General features: G+C 34.6%; 1 protein-coding gene and 1 pseudogene across 2 annotated transcripts in view; both read right to left on the reverse strand.

Moving 5' to 3' along the window:
• Nucleotides 1–18817, reverse strand: part of Ipo11 (importin 11) — a 191351-nt gene that overhangs the window by 57863 nt on the left and 114671 nt on the right. For both annotated transcript variants that reach the window (XM_005392641.2, XM_013518422.1), the window contains exons 25-27: nt 14585–14680; nt 13786–13899; nt 9866–9987 (exon numbers count right to left, since the gene is read on the reverse strand). In XM_005392641.2, the coding sequence (XP_005392698.1) occupies nt 9866–9987; nt 13786–13899; nt 14585–14680 (332 nt within the window). The remainder of the gene's footprint in view (nt 1–9865; nt 9988–13785; nt 13900–14584; nt 14681–18817) is intronic.
• Nucleotides 16467–17414, reverse strand: LOC102008582 (annotated as a pseudogene).

The raw sequence follows: 18817 nt of genomic DNA on the forward strand, positions 1-18817 counted from the left end.
TTACTCTGTGTTTTAAGGTACAGATTCACAGAGTTGAATATAAGCTGATTATAGTGGATTACATAATGCTTAGTCATTAACCTTTTTTAAAGGTTCAGTTGCTTAGGTTTTCTAATTCTGACTTTTATGAATATTACTAATACCTTTGGAGGCCAGGGTATGCTTAATGGTAGAGTACTTGCTTAGCATGCATGAGGTCACAGATGATTAAGAAAATAAAACTATTTCTCTATCTGGCAAAGAGCACCTGTGCAGGCAAATGATAAAACAAATGGGGTGAAGGTTAACAACAGGTGATTTAGGCATAGGTTGTATGGTCTTCCTTGCACTGTTCTTATAATGTTTTTCTAAGTCTGAAACCATTTGTAAATAAAAATATCATAACAGCTATTATTTCTATAAAATTTGTCTGTGTATATTACTGTCACAATGCGATACTAAATTTTCAAGCTATACTTTAATTAAAAATAAAAACAACTACTGTGCTCATATAGGATGGCAAAACGATGAAAATTTCCATTTGCTCAACTTTCAGGAAGGAGATGTAAGAAATGTTTAATTACAAATCTCATGATGAAATGCAAAAATAAACCTTATGCTTGAGAAGCACAGAATTTCTCAACTAAACGTGTGACTTTGGAGCTTAAAGAACAGTCATGTTTCCTAACAATGTACTAAAACTTGAATACTTTCAAAGTCCAAAACTCATCATTCTCCCTAGTGTAAGCGTACAGGAACATTTTTAACTGTGCAAGAACATTTTTTAACTTCAGTTCCTGTTACAGTCATTTTGAGAAGACTAAACTTCTCTATATATAATTTAAAGTACTACGTGGTAACAACATTCCTGTGTACCAGCACAGTTTTATGATGTGAAGTACAGCAAGTAGACAGTAGGGCTGTTTTGAAAGGATAGGGGAGACAATCCTGGGGCACCACTCTGCAGGTCAGAAAGGCATTAAGAACGTGTTCCTCAAACAACTAAAACAAAAAATTTATTTTGTCCCAGCTATTCCCCTTCATAATTTATAATACTAAATATTAGCAATAGTCTATATAATCATCAAAGGATGAATTGATAAAGAAAATGTGGTATCTACCCACAACGGAGTAGTACTTTGCCACAAAGAAAGATAAACTTAAGTCATCTGTAAGAAAATGGATGCACTTTGAGACCATACTATTAAATGAAATAGATCAGACATACAAGTTTAAATACCAAATGGTTTTCTTACAACAGAAACCCAAATTATAAATAAAGATTAAAAATAAAAGATAAGACACAGGAAGGAGATCAAGAAATGGAGCAAGGGTGAGGGAATGCGAGGAAAAGGGGATGAAAAAGGAATTAAGATGTGTTACGCACATGTACCAGTTCCACACAAGGAATATAAATAGTACGTACTGCAAACATGTACTAATAAAAAAAATTTTTAAAATATGTCCCAATTTCACAAGCTCTGAGGAACTTTCCTAAGTATTTAGAACAGGAGACTAAAGACATAGACAGGTGTTGCTTTCAGGTGCCAGTGTGCATTAAAGGTAAAATGGAGTGTGTCCTCCATGCACAGCATAGTATTCTAGCACAAAACATCAACTAAAAAAATGTTACTGAATGTTTGCTGTATTAATAATGTCTTGGAGTTGCTATCAGGTGGGAGAGTATTTTAGTTCTGTTGTCTGTGTCAAGGGTAAAGTGAATTTGTATTGGAAATGAAAAACTAAAGGGACTGCAAAAGAACTGTGCTTACATTATCAGCCTAAGGAGACAATAAGAGCAGTCAAAGGAAACACACAGAGATCCGAAAGGAGGCACTTTCCCTTCAGCAGCGGTGGCATGAATCTCTGGATCCTTCCTGAAGAACAAGATGAAACTTCCTTTGTGCCTCTACCACCAAATCTCTGTGCTTTCTCTTCATTCTTGCTCATGAAAACAGGTCAAAGGAAGGCTGAAACCATGGGACTTAGAATGCCTAGGACCCAGATGTATAAAGCTAAATTTTTATAGTATAACAGAATTTTTTTTAAATTTTCCAAATACTATGAAATCTCAGTTGTTGATTCTTTGTGATAGTTACTGTGTGATCAGGGTTTTATTCATAAAGTGTCTAAGCTAATGTTTTCAAGAGTTCTACCTATTCTATCTTCTAACAGATTTAACGTTTCTGTTTTAATATTTAGATCTTTGGTCCATTTTGATTTTAGTTTAAAGCATGGTGAAAGATATGGTTCTAGTTTTCATCTTGGCATGTGGAAAGCCAGTTTTCCAGCACCATTTATTAAAGAGGCTATCTTTCTTCCAATGTAGGGGTTTGCTCCTTTGTGAAAGATAAGGTGGCTGAATATATCTGGTGTTGTTTCTGCATCTTCTAATCTGTTCTACTGATCCTCAGGTTTGTTTTTTGTTTTGTTTTGTTTTTGCCAGTACCATGCTGTTCTTAATCACAGCAGCTTTGTAGTATAATTTCAGTCAGGGACTGTGACGCCCCCTGCCTTGCCTTTGTTGCCCAGAACTGCCTTTGCTATCTAGGTCCCTTCTGGTTCCAAATGAATTTTAGGATTGTTTTCCCTAATTCTGTGAGATATATTGCTGGAATTTTGATCAGGACTGCACTAACCCTGTGTACCAGTTTCAGAAGTATGGCCATTTTCACTATATTGCTTCTTCCTACCCAAGAACAAGTGTTATCTTTATCCTTCCATTTTCTGATATCCTCTTTAACCTCCTTTTTCAGAACACCAATGTGCAACATTCCTTATAAATATACACCTTAAATGAACACTAAACAAAATGCAGTGGGGTGGAGATGTAACTCAGTGGTGGAATACTTGCCTATCACCCACAAAGTTCAATCCCCAATATCACAAAAATCAAAAACAAAAACAAAAGACAGGAGGGAAACAATTCAATCTGTATCTATGCACAAAGTGACGTAATTGACAAACTCAGTTCGAACAACAAAGAACCAATTACATACCAAAAATTCAATTCACACATATTAGATCATTTACTACCTTTATAACTTCTGAAACCCAGAAAAGTAACTGTACTACTCCCCCAATCTGGTAGTTCTTCAAAAGATTAACCTTATCATCATATAACCCATCGATACTGAACAGAAATGAAAAGATGCATCTATACAAAAAAACTACACACAAATGTTTATGCAGCATTAATAACTGACAAAAATGGATACAGTTCAAATGTACCTCATTTGATGAATGGCTAAACGAAATGTGTAACTATCCAAAAGACTATTACCAGAACTAAAAAGGAAGAAAATATTAACACATGCTACAACATGGATGGAACTTAAAAACATGCTAAGAATAGGAAGCCAGTCAAAAATACCACATTTTGTATGATTCCATTTAAATAAAATGTCAAGGATAGGCAAATCTGCACCAGAAGTAAATCAGATATTGCCAGACTCTAGAAAGAATGAGAAAATTAAGAGTAACTAGTTTCTTATGAGGGTGATGAAATGTTCTTTATTGTGGTGATGGTTGGATAGATAACTCTGCACATATACTGAAAACCACTAAACTAACTTTAAGTGGGTGAACTGCATGATTTGTGAATTATATCATAATAAGTGTTACCAAAATTATATTTCTAAGACTTTTTTAGTGAAAGACATAAAAAAACTTTGAAAATTAATTTTTACTGCAGAAAAGAAAGAAGTCTTAGATGAAATACTTACACATAAAATACTATAAAAGATTCATCCTATTTTAAAAGACAAAGATAAAATTCTACCATGTTAAGTACTCACTCAGAAATGGTAAGTTAAACCAAACATAATTCAGGTAGAACAAGAAGTCTACAATTAAACATGGCAACTGTAAACTATCTTTTACCTAACTTAATTTATAACTATAATAAAATGCTATTCTTTAAACCCTATTTTTACCTTGATTCTACTACTATTTTCCCTGAAAATAAGACCTAGCTGGAAAATAATCAGCCTTGAAAACTAGGGATCAAAAATCTCCAACCCCAATCAGCCTACTCTTGCCTTATCTATCTTACAGTAACCCCTGAGAATAACGATAAAGATAACCCCAAGAGAATAACGATGGCAACGTAAGGCAAGGAGAGGCTGACTGGGCATTTTTGACTTTAGTTTTCAAGGCTGATTATTTTTCTAGTTAGATCTTATTTGAGTAGAGGAGATAGTCACTGTGTTAAAAATTATAAAATGCAAAGTGACTTGGGAAATTGGAACAAATTTCCAAATGCAGATATTACATACACTTATATTTGAGATAAATGAGAATTATAGGGGAAATAGGACTTCAATCTAAGAAGGCTTTGTAAAGCAGATAGATTTTTCCTGGAAAGCAAGCCATTATATGTAAATATCCAGCTGTTGTTTTCAATCCTTTTTTCAATTATGCAACTAGCTTATGTTAATAGTCCCCACTGGGGACTTCCTTGAATCTAAAAAAAAGGTGAAATTCAAATTCCTGAAGCACTTAGTCTGAAAAATCACATCAAAAATTCTTAGAACTGTGTTTATAAGTGTGATTTTGAATTTGGAAGATGAACTGACAATTTAGGTATCAGAAGCCTAAGGAAAGTTTTGAGTATTCTCATTCACATCTATGAGTGATAGTTTTGTTTAATCTATACCTTTTGATGAAAAATCTTTGGAAAATATTAAAAGAAGGCAAAAGTAAATAAAAACCTGAGTATTGTTTTCACACAAAAATTAGAAGAAATATTACTCCTTCTAATTATAAATAATATAGACCCTAAAGAGGAGGGGGAATCCAAATTTAGACCATTCACAATTTGAAAATTATTCCAGCTTAAAAAAAAAATTCTAACCGCTGTTTCAGAAAGGACACAGGAGCTTGCATGGCATAATTAAAGAACAAAACAAAACAAAATGACCCCAAGCCAGGAAAGTGGTGCATGCCTGTAATCCCAGCACTTGGGAGGCTGAGGCAGGAAGATTGCCAAGAGTTCAAGGCCAGCCTGGGCTACCTAGTGAATTCAAGGCCAAGCCCCTGTCTCAAAAAAAAGGAAGGAAAAAAAAGACTATACTGTGCTCAGAAAGTGACCAAAAGGATATAAGCATGTTAAAATGATATAATAGTGTATTTCACCTCAGCTATTATTCTCATGAAATATGTAAAACAAATGTGCTATTGATTAGATTATCTTCCTGTATTTCCTACCCTGTGCTATTTCTAGCTTTCTCTCAATACTCTATTTTATAAACCTTGGTATTTTTCCACTCATTAATTGATCTAAAAAGTTTATAGAGCACAGACTACTGTCAAGCACTCAGTTCTTTAACATTTCAATTTAAAAAGACTGGTTAATTCTCAAGTCATTTTTTTCCCCACTAAAAGCAAAAGCAGTAAGTTAAAATAGACGAAACTGAGAAGACTCTGCCTCAATGAGATTTGCCCACGGTCAATTTGGCATTCATGGATTGGCCACCCACCAACTCCAAGCCCACTCTTTTTTTTTTTGTTTCCCTTTGATTCCAGGTAGCAGAAAATCTGACCAACCAACCTACCTGATCATGGATGAGGCCAATGCCCCAGGAGAAAAGATAACCCCTCAAAATCTATAGCTCCAGGGAGAAATATGAGTCTGGTCAGCAACACAAGTTCAAAGAAAAGCCCACATCTATTGTAAACTACAAAAATAATGTGGGGTTTCACTACAAAAATGACTCCTTTATGCCAGACTACAGTCAGAAAAGAAACCCAGTACAGTGTCTAGGTTTATATATTTCCACATGTTACTTAATCAGGCTCCATTTGAGGAAGTTAATATTAAGACAAAGCCACACAACAACCACTGAACTGCACTTCCAAGATTGACAGTGTTAAATAACCCCTCCCTGCAATGACTGAGTGAGAGACAGGCAAGGAAGAGAGCTGCAGAGAAGGTGCAGGGTAGGCAGAGACTTCTTGAGAAGTTTAAATTCAGGTGAGGAAGGACACTAGCCCCAGTGAGAAACCAGGCACAGCCGATGTGCCTTACAGAGGAGGCTACCTCTGAAGGTATTGGCATTAAGTCCAACCGTCTGTTTGAATCCCTGCTACATCTAGCAGAAACCAAGAGGCCTGACTGCTTTTCCCCTTTACCAATACGAACAAGGACATGCCTTGGCTTGAATTAGTTGCCACAGTCTGGGATGTATGGACAGAGAGGACCCTGGATCTGGGACAGCACATCATAAATGCACACAGAACAAAGCTAGCCATAAAAAAACTGAAACTTGTTGGATTTCAAGACTACAGACCCTGGAAAAAACCACTCATTCAAAAACAGAAGAATTGTGGGGTTTTTTTTTCACTTTTTAATTGACTCAGTTTTTTTGGTTTTTTTCTTCATTGATTTTTTTTTAGGGGGCTTGGGTTTTTTTTTCCTCTTTTCTTTTAAATAATGTAATCACAGGAATGAGTAAGTACATTTCAGTAATAGCTCTCAATATGAATAGCCTCAATTCCCCAATCGTAAGGCACAGATTGGTCAAACAGATTAAGAAACAAAATCCAAAACAATAGGCTGTACAAAAGAAACACATTTAACTCAGAAAGAATTCATAAACTAAAACTCAAAGGCTGGAAAACAATATTCCATGTAACAGAACACCAAAAACAAAAAGGAGCAGTTATCTTGTTTTCAGATAAAGCAGACTTCAAGGCAAAACTGCTCAGAAGAGGCGAAGAAGGTCACTCATATTCTTTAAGGGAACAATTCAACAGAAAAAGATAATAATTATAAATACATATGCACCAAGCAACAGCATACCTAACTTCATAAAACAAACACTATTGAACCTAAAAGACCAGATAAACATAAATACAATTATAGTGGGGGACCTCAATACTCCTCTCACACATAGATCAACTGTAAAAAAAAAAAAAAAATCAACAAAGAAATATCAGAGCTGAACAAAACCTAAAAACAAATGGATTTAATGGACATCTACAGTGTTCTGCCCCCTCATAAAATGTACATTCTTCTCAGAAGCAAATAGAACTTTCTCCAAAATAGACCATATAAAAAATATTTTAAAGTATTTTTAAAAGATCATATACTGGCCAAAAAAACATGTTTAAGTAAATATAAAAAAACTGAAATTATACCATCCATATTATCAGATCATAAAGCAATGAAACTAAAAAGCAATGACAAAAGAAACCACAGAAATTATACAACTGTATAGAAATTAAGCAATACCTTTTCAAATAATCAATGGATCTTAGAAGAAATTAAGAAAGAAACAGATAGGTCCTTCAATTAAATAATGCCAGGACAACACATCAGAACTTACAGGACCCAGTGAAAGCAGTCCAAAGAGAGAAGCTGTCAATTCCCACATGAGATAAAAAGAATGAGCAAAAATAAATAATATAATGATGTACCTCAAGGTCGTAGAAAAAAAAGAACAATCCAAGTCCAAAGATAGTATATACAAGGAAGGAAATTATAAAGATAAATAATAGAAAGTAGAGAGAGACAGATCATTCTCAAAGGATATAGGGATTAAGACATAGAAGAAGCCGGGAGAGAGGCAAGGAAAAGAAAATTAACAAAAAAAAGAATTAAGATGTGTTGCACACATGTACCAACTTCCCCCAAGAAATGTACACATTATGTACTACATACCTGTACTAATAAACTATAAAGGAAAAGGAAGCAGGGCACAGTGGCACACACCTGTAATTCTAGCATTCAGGAAACAGGCAGAAGGATCACTGTGAGTTTAAGGCCAACCTGGGCTACACAGTTAGTTCAAGGCCAGTTTAAACTATATAGCTAAACTCTGTCTCAAAGAGCCAAACAAACATGTTTAAAGAAGAGAAAGATCAAAGCAGAAAGCACTGAAATAGAGACTAAAAAAAAAAATACAAAGAATCAATTCATCTAAGAGCTGGTGCTTCAAAAGAGTTAACAAAATTGACAAACCTTTAGCTGATCTTACCAAGAAAAGGAAAGACCTAAATCAGTTGAAATTATAAATGAAAAAGAAGAAATCACAATGGACACTGACGAAATCCAGACTATTGGTAACTACTTTGTAAATCTGTATGCCAATCAATTGGAGAATTTAGAAATGGATAAATTCCTAGATACATATAAATTACCAAAATGAACCAAGAAGATATAAAATCCCTGAATGATCCAATAAAACTGAAGCAGTAATTAAAAAAAAAAAAACCTAACAACTAAGAAAAGCCCAGGATATGATGCATTCACCGTTAAATTCGACAAAGACTTCAGGTAAGATCTAGTGCCGATACTCATTAGAATCTTTAAGAAAGTCAAGAGAGCAAGAGTATTTCCAAACTCATTCCTGGAAGCTAGCATGGCCTTGATTCCAAAACCTGACAAGTATCCAACCAAAAAAGAACTACAGGCCAATTTCTTTAATGAACATAGATTCAAAAATCCTCAACAAGATACTGGCAAACAGAATGCAACAAATCATCAAACAGATCACACACCATGCCCAAGAAGGCTTTATCCCAGAGATGCAAGGATGTTTTGACATACGTAAATCAATAAATGTACTATATCATATAAACAGAAACAAGGACAAAAACTACAGTTAGCTCAATCGATGCAGAAAAAGCTTTTGACAAAAATACAACATCCATTCATGATAAAAATGCTAAAGAAAATAGGTAGAGAAGGACATTATCTCAGGCGGGTAAAAACCATTTATGACAAACCAAAGTAAATGGGAAAAACTGAAAGCCTTCTCTCCAAAATCAGGAATAAGACCAACATATCTGCTATCACCACTCCTATTCAATATAGTACTTGAAACAATAGCCAGAGCAATTTGTCAAGAGAAAGAAACAAAAGGCATAGCTACAGAAAAGGAAGAAGTCAAATTATCGTTATCTGTACATCACATGATTTTTAAAACAAATTGGATATGTCATTAAAGTTTCCACCATAAGAAATCATAAAGGTTTGAAATGACATACACGCTTAATCTGATTGAAACATTAAATATTGAAACACTAATAGGTATCAGTTTTCTGTGTCAGTTTAAAAATGAATTAAGAAAAAAGAAAGTCTGGAAATCTGCCACGAAGGACATAAGGAATCTAAATGTATGCACTGATACCAGGCCCAACAAAGCTCAGTGGCCAAAGGAAAAGGAATGTCACCTTTCCAGGATAAAGACTCACCAAGCAAGCTGAGCATGAAACAAGTTCTTACCACTCTGTAAAATCCACAGTCAAAAATAGATGAGAATTTTTAATTATCAAATAAAGTTATAAAACACCCCAAAAAAAGTACAAAAAATTAATTGTGTAATTTTGAGAGGGTTAAAAACAAAAATAAATGCTTTTCTTTAAATATCCAAATCACAGCCTTTTTAATTTGCTTTACAGAATTGAGAATTTTAACCAAGTTTATAAAGTATAGTGTAACTTCATCTATATAAAGAGAAAGTAAAAAACAACTTGTAAGCTTCTTCAGAGATAATCTAAATTAAAAAGTAACAATTACTTAACAGTACTCTAGAATTACCATACTTTATAACACACTTTATAAAGTGCCACTGGCTTTGAAATAGTATATGTTAATATATCTATTTAAAAGTGGCCTACAATAAGACTCATTAAATCCAGTAATTATAAAAAAAATGGAAATTCAGACAACAGTAAATTGAAGAGTAAAACCTAAATTAAACTGGACCCCCCTGCTCACTGAAGAGTAAATATTGCATTTATTCCTTTCTAGATTAAGATCAACACTTGCTACATCTAACAAAATTAGAATTTATATACACAAAAGTAACAGTGATGCCCAAAAATCGTGCTTATATTTTGAAGCTTTAAAGAAATAAATTTTAAGAAAATATTTCCTCACCTATTATCAGATGGCAGAAGTGAAAGCAAAGCCAAAGCTGAAAGTTTTCTTCTTTCAGGCTGGGTAATGTTGTCCATTCTATCAACCCACATTTCAATCATGTTTCCCAAAAGCTGGTCCATCTGAGAAAAGAGGAGGCACCTCAAAATATTTGAAATTCAATTTCCTCCTAGATAAGTACTATTAAAAGTTTAAGCCTCCTACCTAGTGGATAAAATTCCATTATAGTAAACAACAGAATCGGAATATCTTAATTCTAGGCAATCCTTAAACTGAAAAGAAATAATGTGTGCAAAACCAGAAACTGCCTCTAATTAATTCTGAGCCAAGTGCACTTGTTAAAAAGCTGTATATAGCCTTTGAGTGATTTTAGTAATTTCATTTAATAATTTATCAATAAATGTGGTCATTCTGGTGCATTGAAAAAATGCACACATTTCTCAAAATTGTCCACTTGGACTTAACAGTTTATTCTGTTGAGGGATTCCCATTCAATATTCTACAATTTGCTGGCCTGACTCTACTACTCTCAGAGGACAGGGAAGACTGCAACCTCACCCTGATCAATTTCAAAGAAAAATGAATGTATAATTTACTAGCACATTTACATGGTACATGAATAATAAAGACAAAATGAATCAACCTAAATATTATGGTTTAAGTACAGATGTGCCCTCAAAGCCTCCTGCGGTCACAGGGTTTTTTTCTCTGGAGGTGGCTGAATCTAGAGTGTGTAACTGATTTGTAGAATGCAAGGCTGAGATTAAGGGTAGGTGACTGCTGGATCAGTCCACTGATTGGACTGGCACCGTCCTAATTCCAGTAGACTGTACACAATATAAGGGACGGAAAGAGGCCTGTCTCACTTGCTCTCTCCTGTTGCTACTGTTGTCTTCCTCTGCTACGTATGGTGCCGCTCTGCCATGTGCCACCCTGTCTTGTAGCCAACTATGAACTGAAACCTCTATAAACTGTGAGTTAAATAAACCTTTCCTCCTTGTCTCAGCAATGAGAAAAGTAACACAGTAAATAAAATTAGTGTGAAGATTAATTGTACATGTTGATTCAGCTAGGCTAGGGTGCTCTTCTGTTCAGTCAGAGACTACACCATTTGCTGCAAGAGCACTTGAGGGGGGTGGTTCAGCCAATCAGGTGAAGGCCTTAAAAACAAAAACTGAATTTTTGTATAAAAGAAATTTTGCCTCAAAAGTGCAACATAAAAAATTCTGAGTCTCTAGCCTGCACTACAAAATTCAGATTTGCCAGTCACAACAATCACGTTAGAATCTCCAAAGTAACACATGATTAAATATATCAATCACATCGCTTCTCGGCCTTTTGGCTAAGATCAAGTGTACCAATCACATAGACTAAAAGCAGATCTCACTAAGGTTTCTTTTCTACTTCTAGCACCTCTTTAAAAATACAGTACATTTAATAGCCAAATCTCTACTTTATGGGTTTGGTCATATAAAATCAACTGTATATTCCCCTTCTTTTCTACTTCCTTGTTCTCACACTTTTTCCAAGAAATGCTTCAACATATTAATAGTGAACAGTCAAGAAAGCACTTACTAATTCAGGACCATTCTTTATACTTCAGTTCTTTAAACTATGTACTGCATCCTGCAATGTCATAGTGAACTCAAAGGATATTTACAATTATTGAAACATCTGTCAGATACTTCAAGAACTACCAGCTCAGGATGGTTTCCAATTTTAACAATGGTAACTTCCTATCTTGCCAAGAGCTACCTCCACATCAAGTTGTAACAGAAAATTAGAGTAGAGGTGTCCAATCTGATTCCAAGGTTTGAGAATGGGAGTCCTACTTAATAGATACACCTAGTCCATTAGTCAACAACTATGGTAACTTAAAGATGAAATAAAAATATAATTTCATTTTAGGTTTCAGTGTACTGTTTTTTAATAGTTACATTATCAGGACATAACAAGCAAATATTCTAATTGACTTAATTGAACCTTATCTAGGAAATGAAGAAAAGAAAAGAAAAGAAAAGGTGATACAGCCAGATTAGTAAGTAAAAGTCTGGGAAAAGTAGAGAAGTAAGTGCCAAGTGCTCTTTTCAGTGAGAGCTGGGAGTATGGCCAGTGGAGGGAATGTATGAACTGGTCACATCTCATCACTGTAATATGACGGAGACCAAAGATCTAATATAGAATATAAAAGCAGACTCAAATTCATGTATTTTGAGCACTAGCACAATGTAAAGTGGACAGAAGATCAATAAAACATTGGCAAGTAAAGAAAAGGGGAAACAGATATGGTAAGACTTTTGGATTACTCCAGTAGCTTAAAGATGGAGGCATAAAATGTACCTCAAGTTTCTATTATTGGCTTCCTGTCAAAACAAATGATTTATTAATAGGAAAGGAGAGGCCAAAGGCATATTTCAGGCTCCTAAGTAACAGGACTGATGACTACTCCACTGCAGAGTTGTTATCATGGATGGAGAAAAAATGAGGGTCATGTTCAGATAATACAATGAGGGAAACACACCAGTAAGAGGAAGTGTTCAAATAGGATGAGAGAACTGAAATATTCAAGGGGTTAGAATCCTTCTGTACCAAGATATTTTAGAGCAGACTGGACACCTGAACAAATCTAACGGGAGTACTGAGCCACCCAAGTACAAGTTTTGTTAAAAGAACCAGAAGCCACGAAAAATTACAAAGCAAACAATCAACAACTATTAGGAGGGAGGGAAGGAGGAAAAAAGAGAGAGAGGAAGTGAAGGAGAAAGGGAGGAGGGAACCAAGATTAGGTGAGCAAGAAAAGAAAAATAAGAGGATGGGCAGAAGTTGTAGACAAAGAATATTAAGTCATCTCAATGGTGATATCAAAATCACTGAAATTTTAAAATGACTTGCCTTCAAAGTTACCAACAGGTGAAGAGAGTACCCTGACATAGTGCTTTAATTATATGATAAGAAAAGCTAAGCTATCCTAATTGCCCAAGAATAACTACTATTTTTATGGATTATGACATAATATTTTCATTTACAGAAATAACTAAAGAGTAATATCCATGGTTAAGTTATATTCAAGTAATTTAATATTTCACTGAAGTGGAAATTTTACTACATCCAATGTTGACACTATTTTCCTTCATTTATAAATGTCTTATTAATGCAGACAACTTTTCTGTTTCTATAGCACAATGGATATACTATATATCTCTAATATGATGCTGTACCACTATGAAATTGTGTATTTAAGGACTTCGCCCTTTAAAAAGTGCTACAAGCTTGTCAAATCATTGTCTCCAGAATTTAGGAGCAACGTGCCTATTCTACAGTAGGTGGGAGGCAGTGGAACATGGATACAGGGATGCCGATTCCGAGGTTAGGATGCTAGGATTTGTATACCAGCTCTATCATTTACGAGCTGTGCAAACTTGGGCAGGTTGCCAAATCTAAGCCCCATACTTCCATGTGTGCAATAAGCATAAAAATACTATCTTAATATTTAATGACTTAAAACATAAAAATCTTAAGACTGTAATATACAATATTGAGGTTCAAGTAACCAATTCATATAAGAACCTATTCTAAAATATAATAGTTGGTATTGGCTAAAGTACTTTTTTTAATAAACTTTGCTCAAAAGGTCATTTCACATAATCATTAGAACAGAAATCTCTCAACCTGTGGTATTAAAACAAGCTCATTCATTAAACAAATGAATATAGGCAAAATATCCCTGCTTCAGATTATGTAGCAGTATAAAAATATAAACATTTCAGTTACATTTTACACAATTTCTTCTATTCTAATAGTGCAACATATTTATTATGTCAAGATTTAAATGCTTGAAAAGAACATTTATAAAAACTCATTATTTAATCAACTGTGTCCTATTTATATTTAGTTAAAGATATCTTTAAGTGGGTTCTTACCTCCTGATTAAATTTATGTGCCATCTCATTAAGAAGTGAAGAAAAAAAACTAGCATTTTGTAGTAGAACTCGACCCATAACTCCAAGATATGTGGACATGACTACAGGATATCTCTGTATAATTAAAATACAACACAAATAAAACTGTGTTAAGATACAAGTATATAAACAATCTCAAACAACATAGTGAACAACAGGAATATAAAATAACACTCTCCTTGATATTGTTTTTCTTCAGAATGAACTAACAATATTGTGTGAGTTCTAACTAAACATATGCTTTATGTATTATATATTTATATGGATTACATATGCATATGTACATGTATATAGAACAAAAAGAAAGAATATATAAATGGTATATTTCTATTACTCTACTCCTAATACATAGTTACAATGGATCTACTTAAGAACTGGATTTAGAAAATAATCAATGATTTCATATATTCAGACTACAACAAAATTAGTACCATTTTTTCCCTCTCATGTTCTCAACAATCAGGTATCAGAATTAAGTCACTAAGCATTACTTTACTTCAAATCATTGTGTGTAAATACACAGGCATATAAATGTAAGAGATGAGATGTTAAGAGAAATCTATACTTCTCAATGTAGAAAAGGAAAACACAAAGGTATTTAACTATCCTGAAAATTAATTTGTATGATCCAGATGATAAGAAAAGTTTTCCTTTATATTAACCAATGATGAAAAAATTATTTTCCAATGAGGAAAGAGAATAATTAAAACTAGGACCCTGGAGTCCAATACTATCCTTAGAAGCTTAAGAAAAGTCTTACCTCCCCTTCTATGATACCCCGGAAAACACAGGGTAAAATTGGCTGAAACATTTGTGGGCCTAATACTGGGTTCACTTTAAGGGCATTTTCCACAACCTAAAAACCAGAAAGACACACTGGTGATATTTAGTACCATAAGTCACTGTTTAATGCAAAACACAGGTAAGAAAATGATGTACTAAATTAAATAGCTCACATCAATTTTGAGAACACATGCAAGTATATGAGGGATACAATAACCTAGCACTAGAAACATTTTAACAAAAAAATTTTTTTTGTTTTTTTTGGTACCAGGAATTGAACTCAGGACCTTGTGCTTGCCAGGCAGACACTTGTGCCACTGAGCTGTATTCCCAGCCCCTACACCCAAAATATTAAAGACTGCAATTTGATATATACTATATTACATTCAGGTGCATCAATACCTCTTAGCATTATATTTAATAAGATTGTAATGACACAGGTAGCATGCTATAGCATGCTGTTAATGTAATTCTTACAAGTTAGCCTTAGAAAATGCTACTTTAAAAAAGATAGCAAAGCCATCATACCTCAGTGAAAGGAGTCACTGGTGAGGAGGTAATATGCTATTTTTGACAACCCTTAGGCTGTAACTACTTATTAGATCCTTCTTGCATATCTCTGTCTTCCTGAGAAACCACTTTGAAGATACCACCACGTATTACAGCAGCCATTGATATTTTCCTACTAATCTATCCATAACTGTGTAAAGTTTGTAATGTTCCTATCCTATTTCATAATGTATGTTTATTATTATGTATTTCCTACAACAACCACTGAGAATAGTTAATGATTTTTCAATAGGTCACTCATGTTTAGCTCTATTTATATTCTTTAGAAGCCACTTTGAAGATACCAAAGTATAGCACAATTCTTGATAATCTCCTACCTCTTTTGTCTCTAACTCACTATTATTTGTCTATTTGTTTTCCTGAGAAACTATTTTGTAGATAATAATATGTAAAATGATGTAACCATTAATAATTTCCTACCATTTTGTGTGTAATTTGCTAAGTCCCCCCTATTATTATGTTATCCTTCTTTTATTCTTTAAAATAAAATTAAAAAAAAAAAAGATAGCAAAGGGCATCTAAAAACCCTTAGTTTTGAACACAGCGAAAAGTAAAAATTTAACACCAATACTCATGGTCCCAAAATAAAACTACATTTAAATTTATCAATAAATTAAAGGAAAAGGGTATGTTATATATGTTATTAAATTAAATTAGAAATATTTTATTTGATTGAGTCATGAGTATTGACTGTTATATATGAAACCTTGAAATACAAATTATTTTTATGTAAGTGAACTACTCACTCTATAACAAAGGTGAGGGTCAGCATGGAATTCAAAATGGAGTGGGATTCTTCTGTTATGTATGTATGTACATATGTATGTATTTACTTATTTACTTATTTATTTAGAGAGTAAAGAAAACAGCAGTCAGAAAATAGCAATAATGACCAAGAGTATCTACGCTTCCAGTGCAAGGACTTAGGAGATGGCAAACAATGTAGACAACAGCTGAGAAGGTTGTTGGTCAGGTAAAAGCTTTGGGTCAAAGCCAGTTTCCCCTATGACTCCAACAATACCTCTCAAGATTAACTGCATGCCATGTACAACTATTCCATGAATTAAAGGGCTCTTGGCATCTCTAGTCTCTCTGCTCATTATGTGACTAGAGTGTGCTCAAATACAAGGATAGTCAAAAACAGCTCCCTGCATTTCAGAGCATTTCCAAGGTAAGCCAATAGCACACATAGTAGGCAATATTCTGTAATTTGGTGCTAGAAGCTAAGGAAATATCAAAAAAGTTAAAATATAAAACTTTTTTCTGTGGTCCAAGTGCTAAGCTATCTACTAAGAGACGGCAATAGAAGATACTCTTTCCGGATTAAAAGTAAGTGGAAATAACATGACAAAGAATCAGCCTATCTGTCCCACTGAGGTGGTTTTGACCAAGGCCTAGCAGCAAGAAAGTACACGGCATGCACAACATCACTCAAGCCAGATCCCAGGAGCACTCCTGCTTGTCTGCCATTGCTTGGGAGCAGCAATCCGGTCCCATTGTGCTACAATAATGCCAGAAATGCCCAGGACACAAACAATGAGAAGGAAGATGAGCTAAGAATGCGAGGAGTAGCAGAAGGAGCAACGGACCTAGGGGACAAGGCTCCTCATAATCAGTCAAGCAATCCCTAAATAGTCAAATTCGAAAAAAATACAAGAGATTTTTCCCTGAATGATAATAAATGGTCTGAAAGAACCAAGAAAAGCTGAGGCAGCGCACTGCAACCAAAAAGAACACCCACAAAACCACGTTCTCTTGTAGAGGACCCATGAAGTACATATTTGGCCGGAGCATGGTCAAGACTCCCAAAAAGAGAAACAGCACAAAATCAAGCAGATGGGTCCAGATATTGCCAGTTTCTGTGTGGATGAAGAAGATACTCTTAAAACAAGCCCACAAGGAGTGCATGTTTGGTCAGTGACAGGTAGTCACTGTCTTTCAGCCAGTCTAGGAGCACATAATATGGAATGACCAGCCAGCATTCCTCCCAGACCTTAGATACAAACACCTCTATCATCCCCATGGGTGCGGCAGGAATCATGAGCACCCATACATCTTCCTGGAGCACCAGGCATGTCTACTCCTTTTTGGCTTTGGTTGGGATGGGCATTACCCGCATGTCCTTCTCTTCTAGCAGTGGACCCAGCCAGTTTAGTCAGCTGCACTACCTCAGTTTCCCTATTACTGGCAGGAGTCCCATTGCCTTGTGCCACCACAGATCCTTTATGGGAAAACATTTGGCTGGTACCTCAAAATCCTGCAGCTTCAGCTTGAGGATAAGGTTGGGGCTTCTCAGCTATAGGAGCCCAAGATCTCCCTGTGACAGCAGAGAGGCAGGCTGGGCAGGTAGTACTCAGGAAATGGTTCCTGCCACAAACCACAGTGCTGGAAGGGCCACATGACCCTCTTTTTCTTTTTGCTCTAACACTGTATTCCACCAGAAATGTACAAGTGAAATATTATATATTAACGCTGCATGAAATATTCTCAGATGATTGCTATAATACCATAACAGTCAAAGTCAAATGTCTCAGTCTGGTGGTTGTCTTTAGGAACTAATTTTTATTTTTTTAAATGATGTACAGCATCTATATGGCTCCCTACTCTCAACTGCATATAACAAATACAGTAAGTGTATGCTGAAAGAGCTAGCTTCTATTCTCTCTCACTCTCCCCACTAGATAACCATTTTTATTAACTTGGTTTGTTCTTTCATTTTTATCTTTGTTCCACTCTTTCAACAGATGAAAACTCTAGACATTATTTTTTACTTATATCGTAAAAATTACTCTGAATACATAGAGATGTTCATTACTTTGAAAAGTGGCAAAGTACTCAACTGGATAACTATTCTTCCAATGATCCAATCATTTATTACAAATTATTTTTTATCAGCAGTTTGCTGCTGCAAATAGAACCATTTGCATCTTTAATTCATCCCTTTTCTGAATATACCTGCAATGGACTATGGTTTTTTTAAAATCCATTTGAAAAATGAAAAATTTCAACTTGTGCTTAAGAGTCAATTTTCTTGATTCTTGCTTACACTAAATGCAAAGTAGCTAAGAGCATGGATTCTGAAATACGAATGCCAGGATTTATACTTATTAGCTGTGTGACCTTAGATACATCATCTACCTTTTTGTTATTTACTTTCTCGCCTATAAAAACAGGAACAGTATTGTCATCGTATGTTTATGTGAGGATTAATTGAACTATACATGTTATGTGCTTAGAAACATGCAGCACATAGTAAATGATGTTAGTTCTTATTACAAAATATATCTTTAAAACACTTGTGTCATTAGCCTTATCAGGGTGAATGAAAGTAACTTGGCTCATTCATGCTTGGTATTATTATGAGGGAAATAAAAATTTCAAAAGGCAAAGTGAAATGTATGTATCTTAACACATTTCAAATTAAAGAACTGTTAACAAGTGAAATTTGAGTATTTTTAGAATATAGTTGTATTCACCTAGATAACTTGTTCTGAGCCACAGAATAAAGTCTATTTTTGCTCTAAACAATTTGCTCCCAAATCGGGCTTACTGGTTTCTCTACCCAATTTTCCTAACATTGTAATTTTCTGCTTCAAAGAATAAAAAAGTTATTTGCAGGTATTGTCAGAAATTAGTATAA

The sequence above is a fragment of the Chinchilla lanigera genome, unplaced genomic scaffold (genome assembly GCF_000276665.1).
Source record: "Chinchilla lanigera isolate Chin_1 unplaced genomic scaffold, ChiLan1.0 scaffold00045, whole genome shotgun sequence".
Lineage (NCBI taxonomy): Eukaryota > Metazoa > Chordata > Mammalia > Rodentia > Chinchillidae > Chinchilla > Chinchilla lanigera.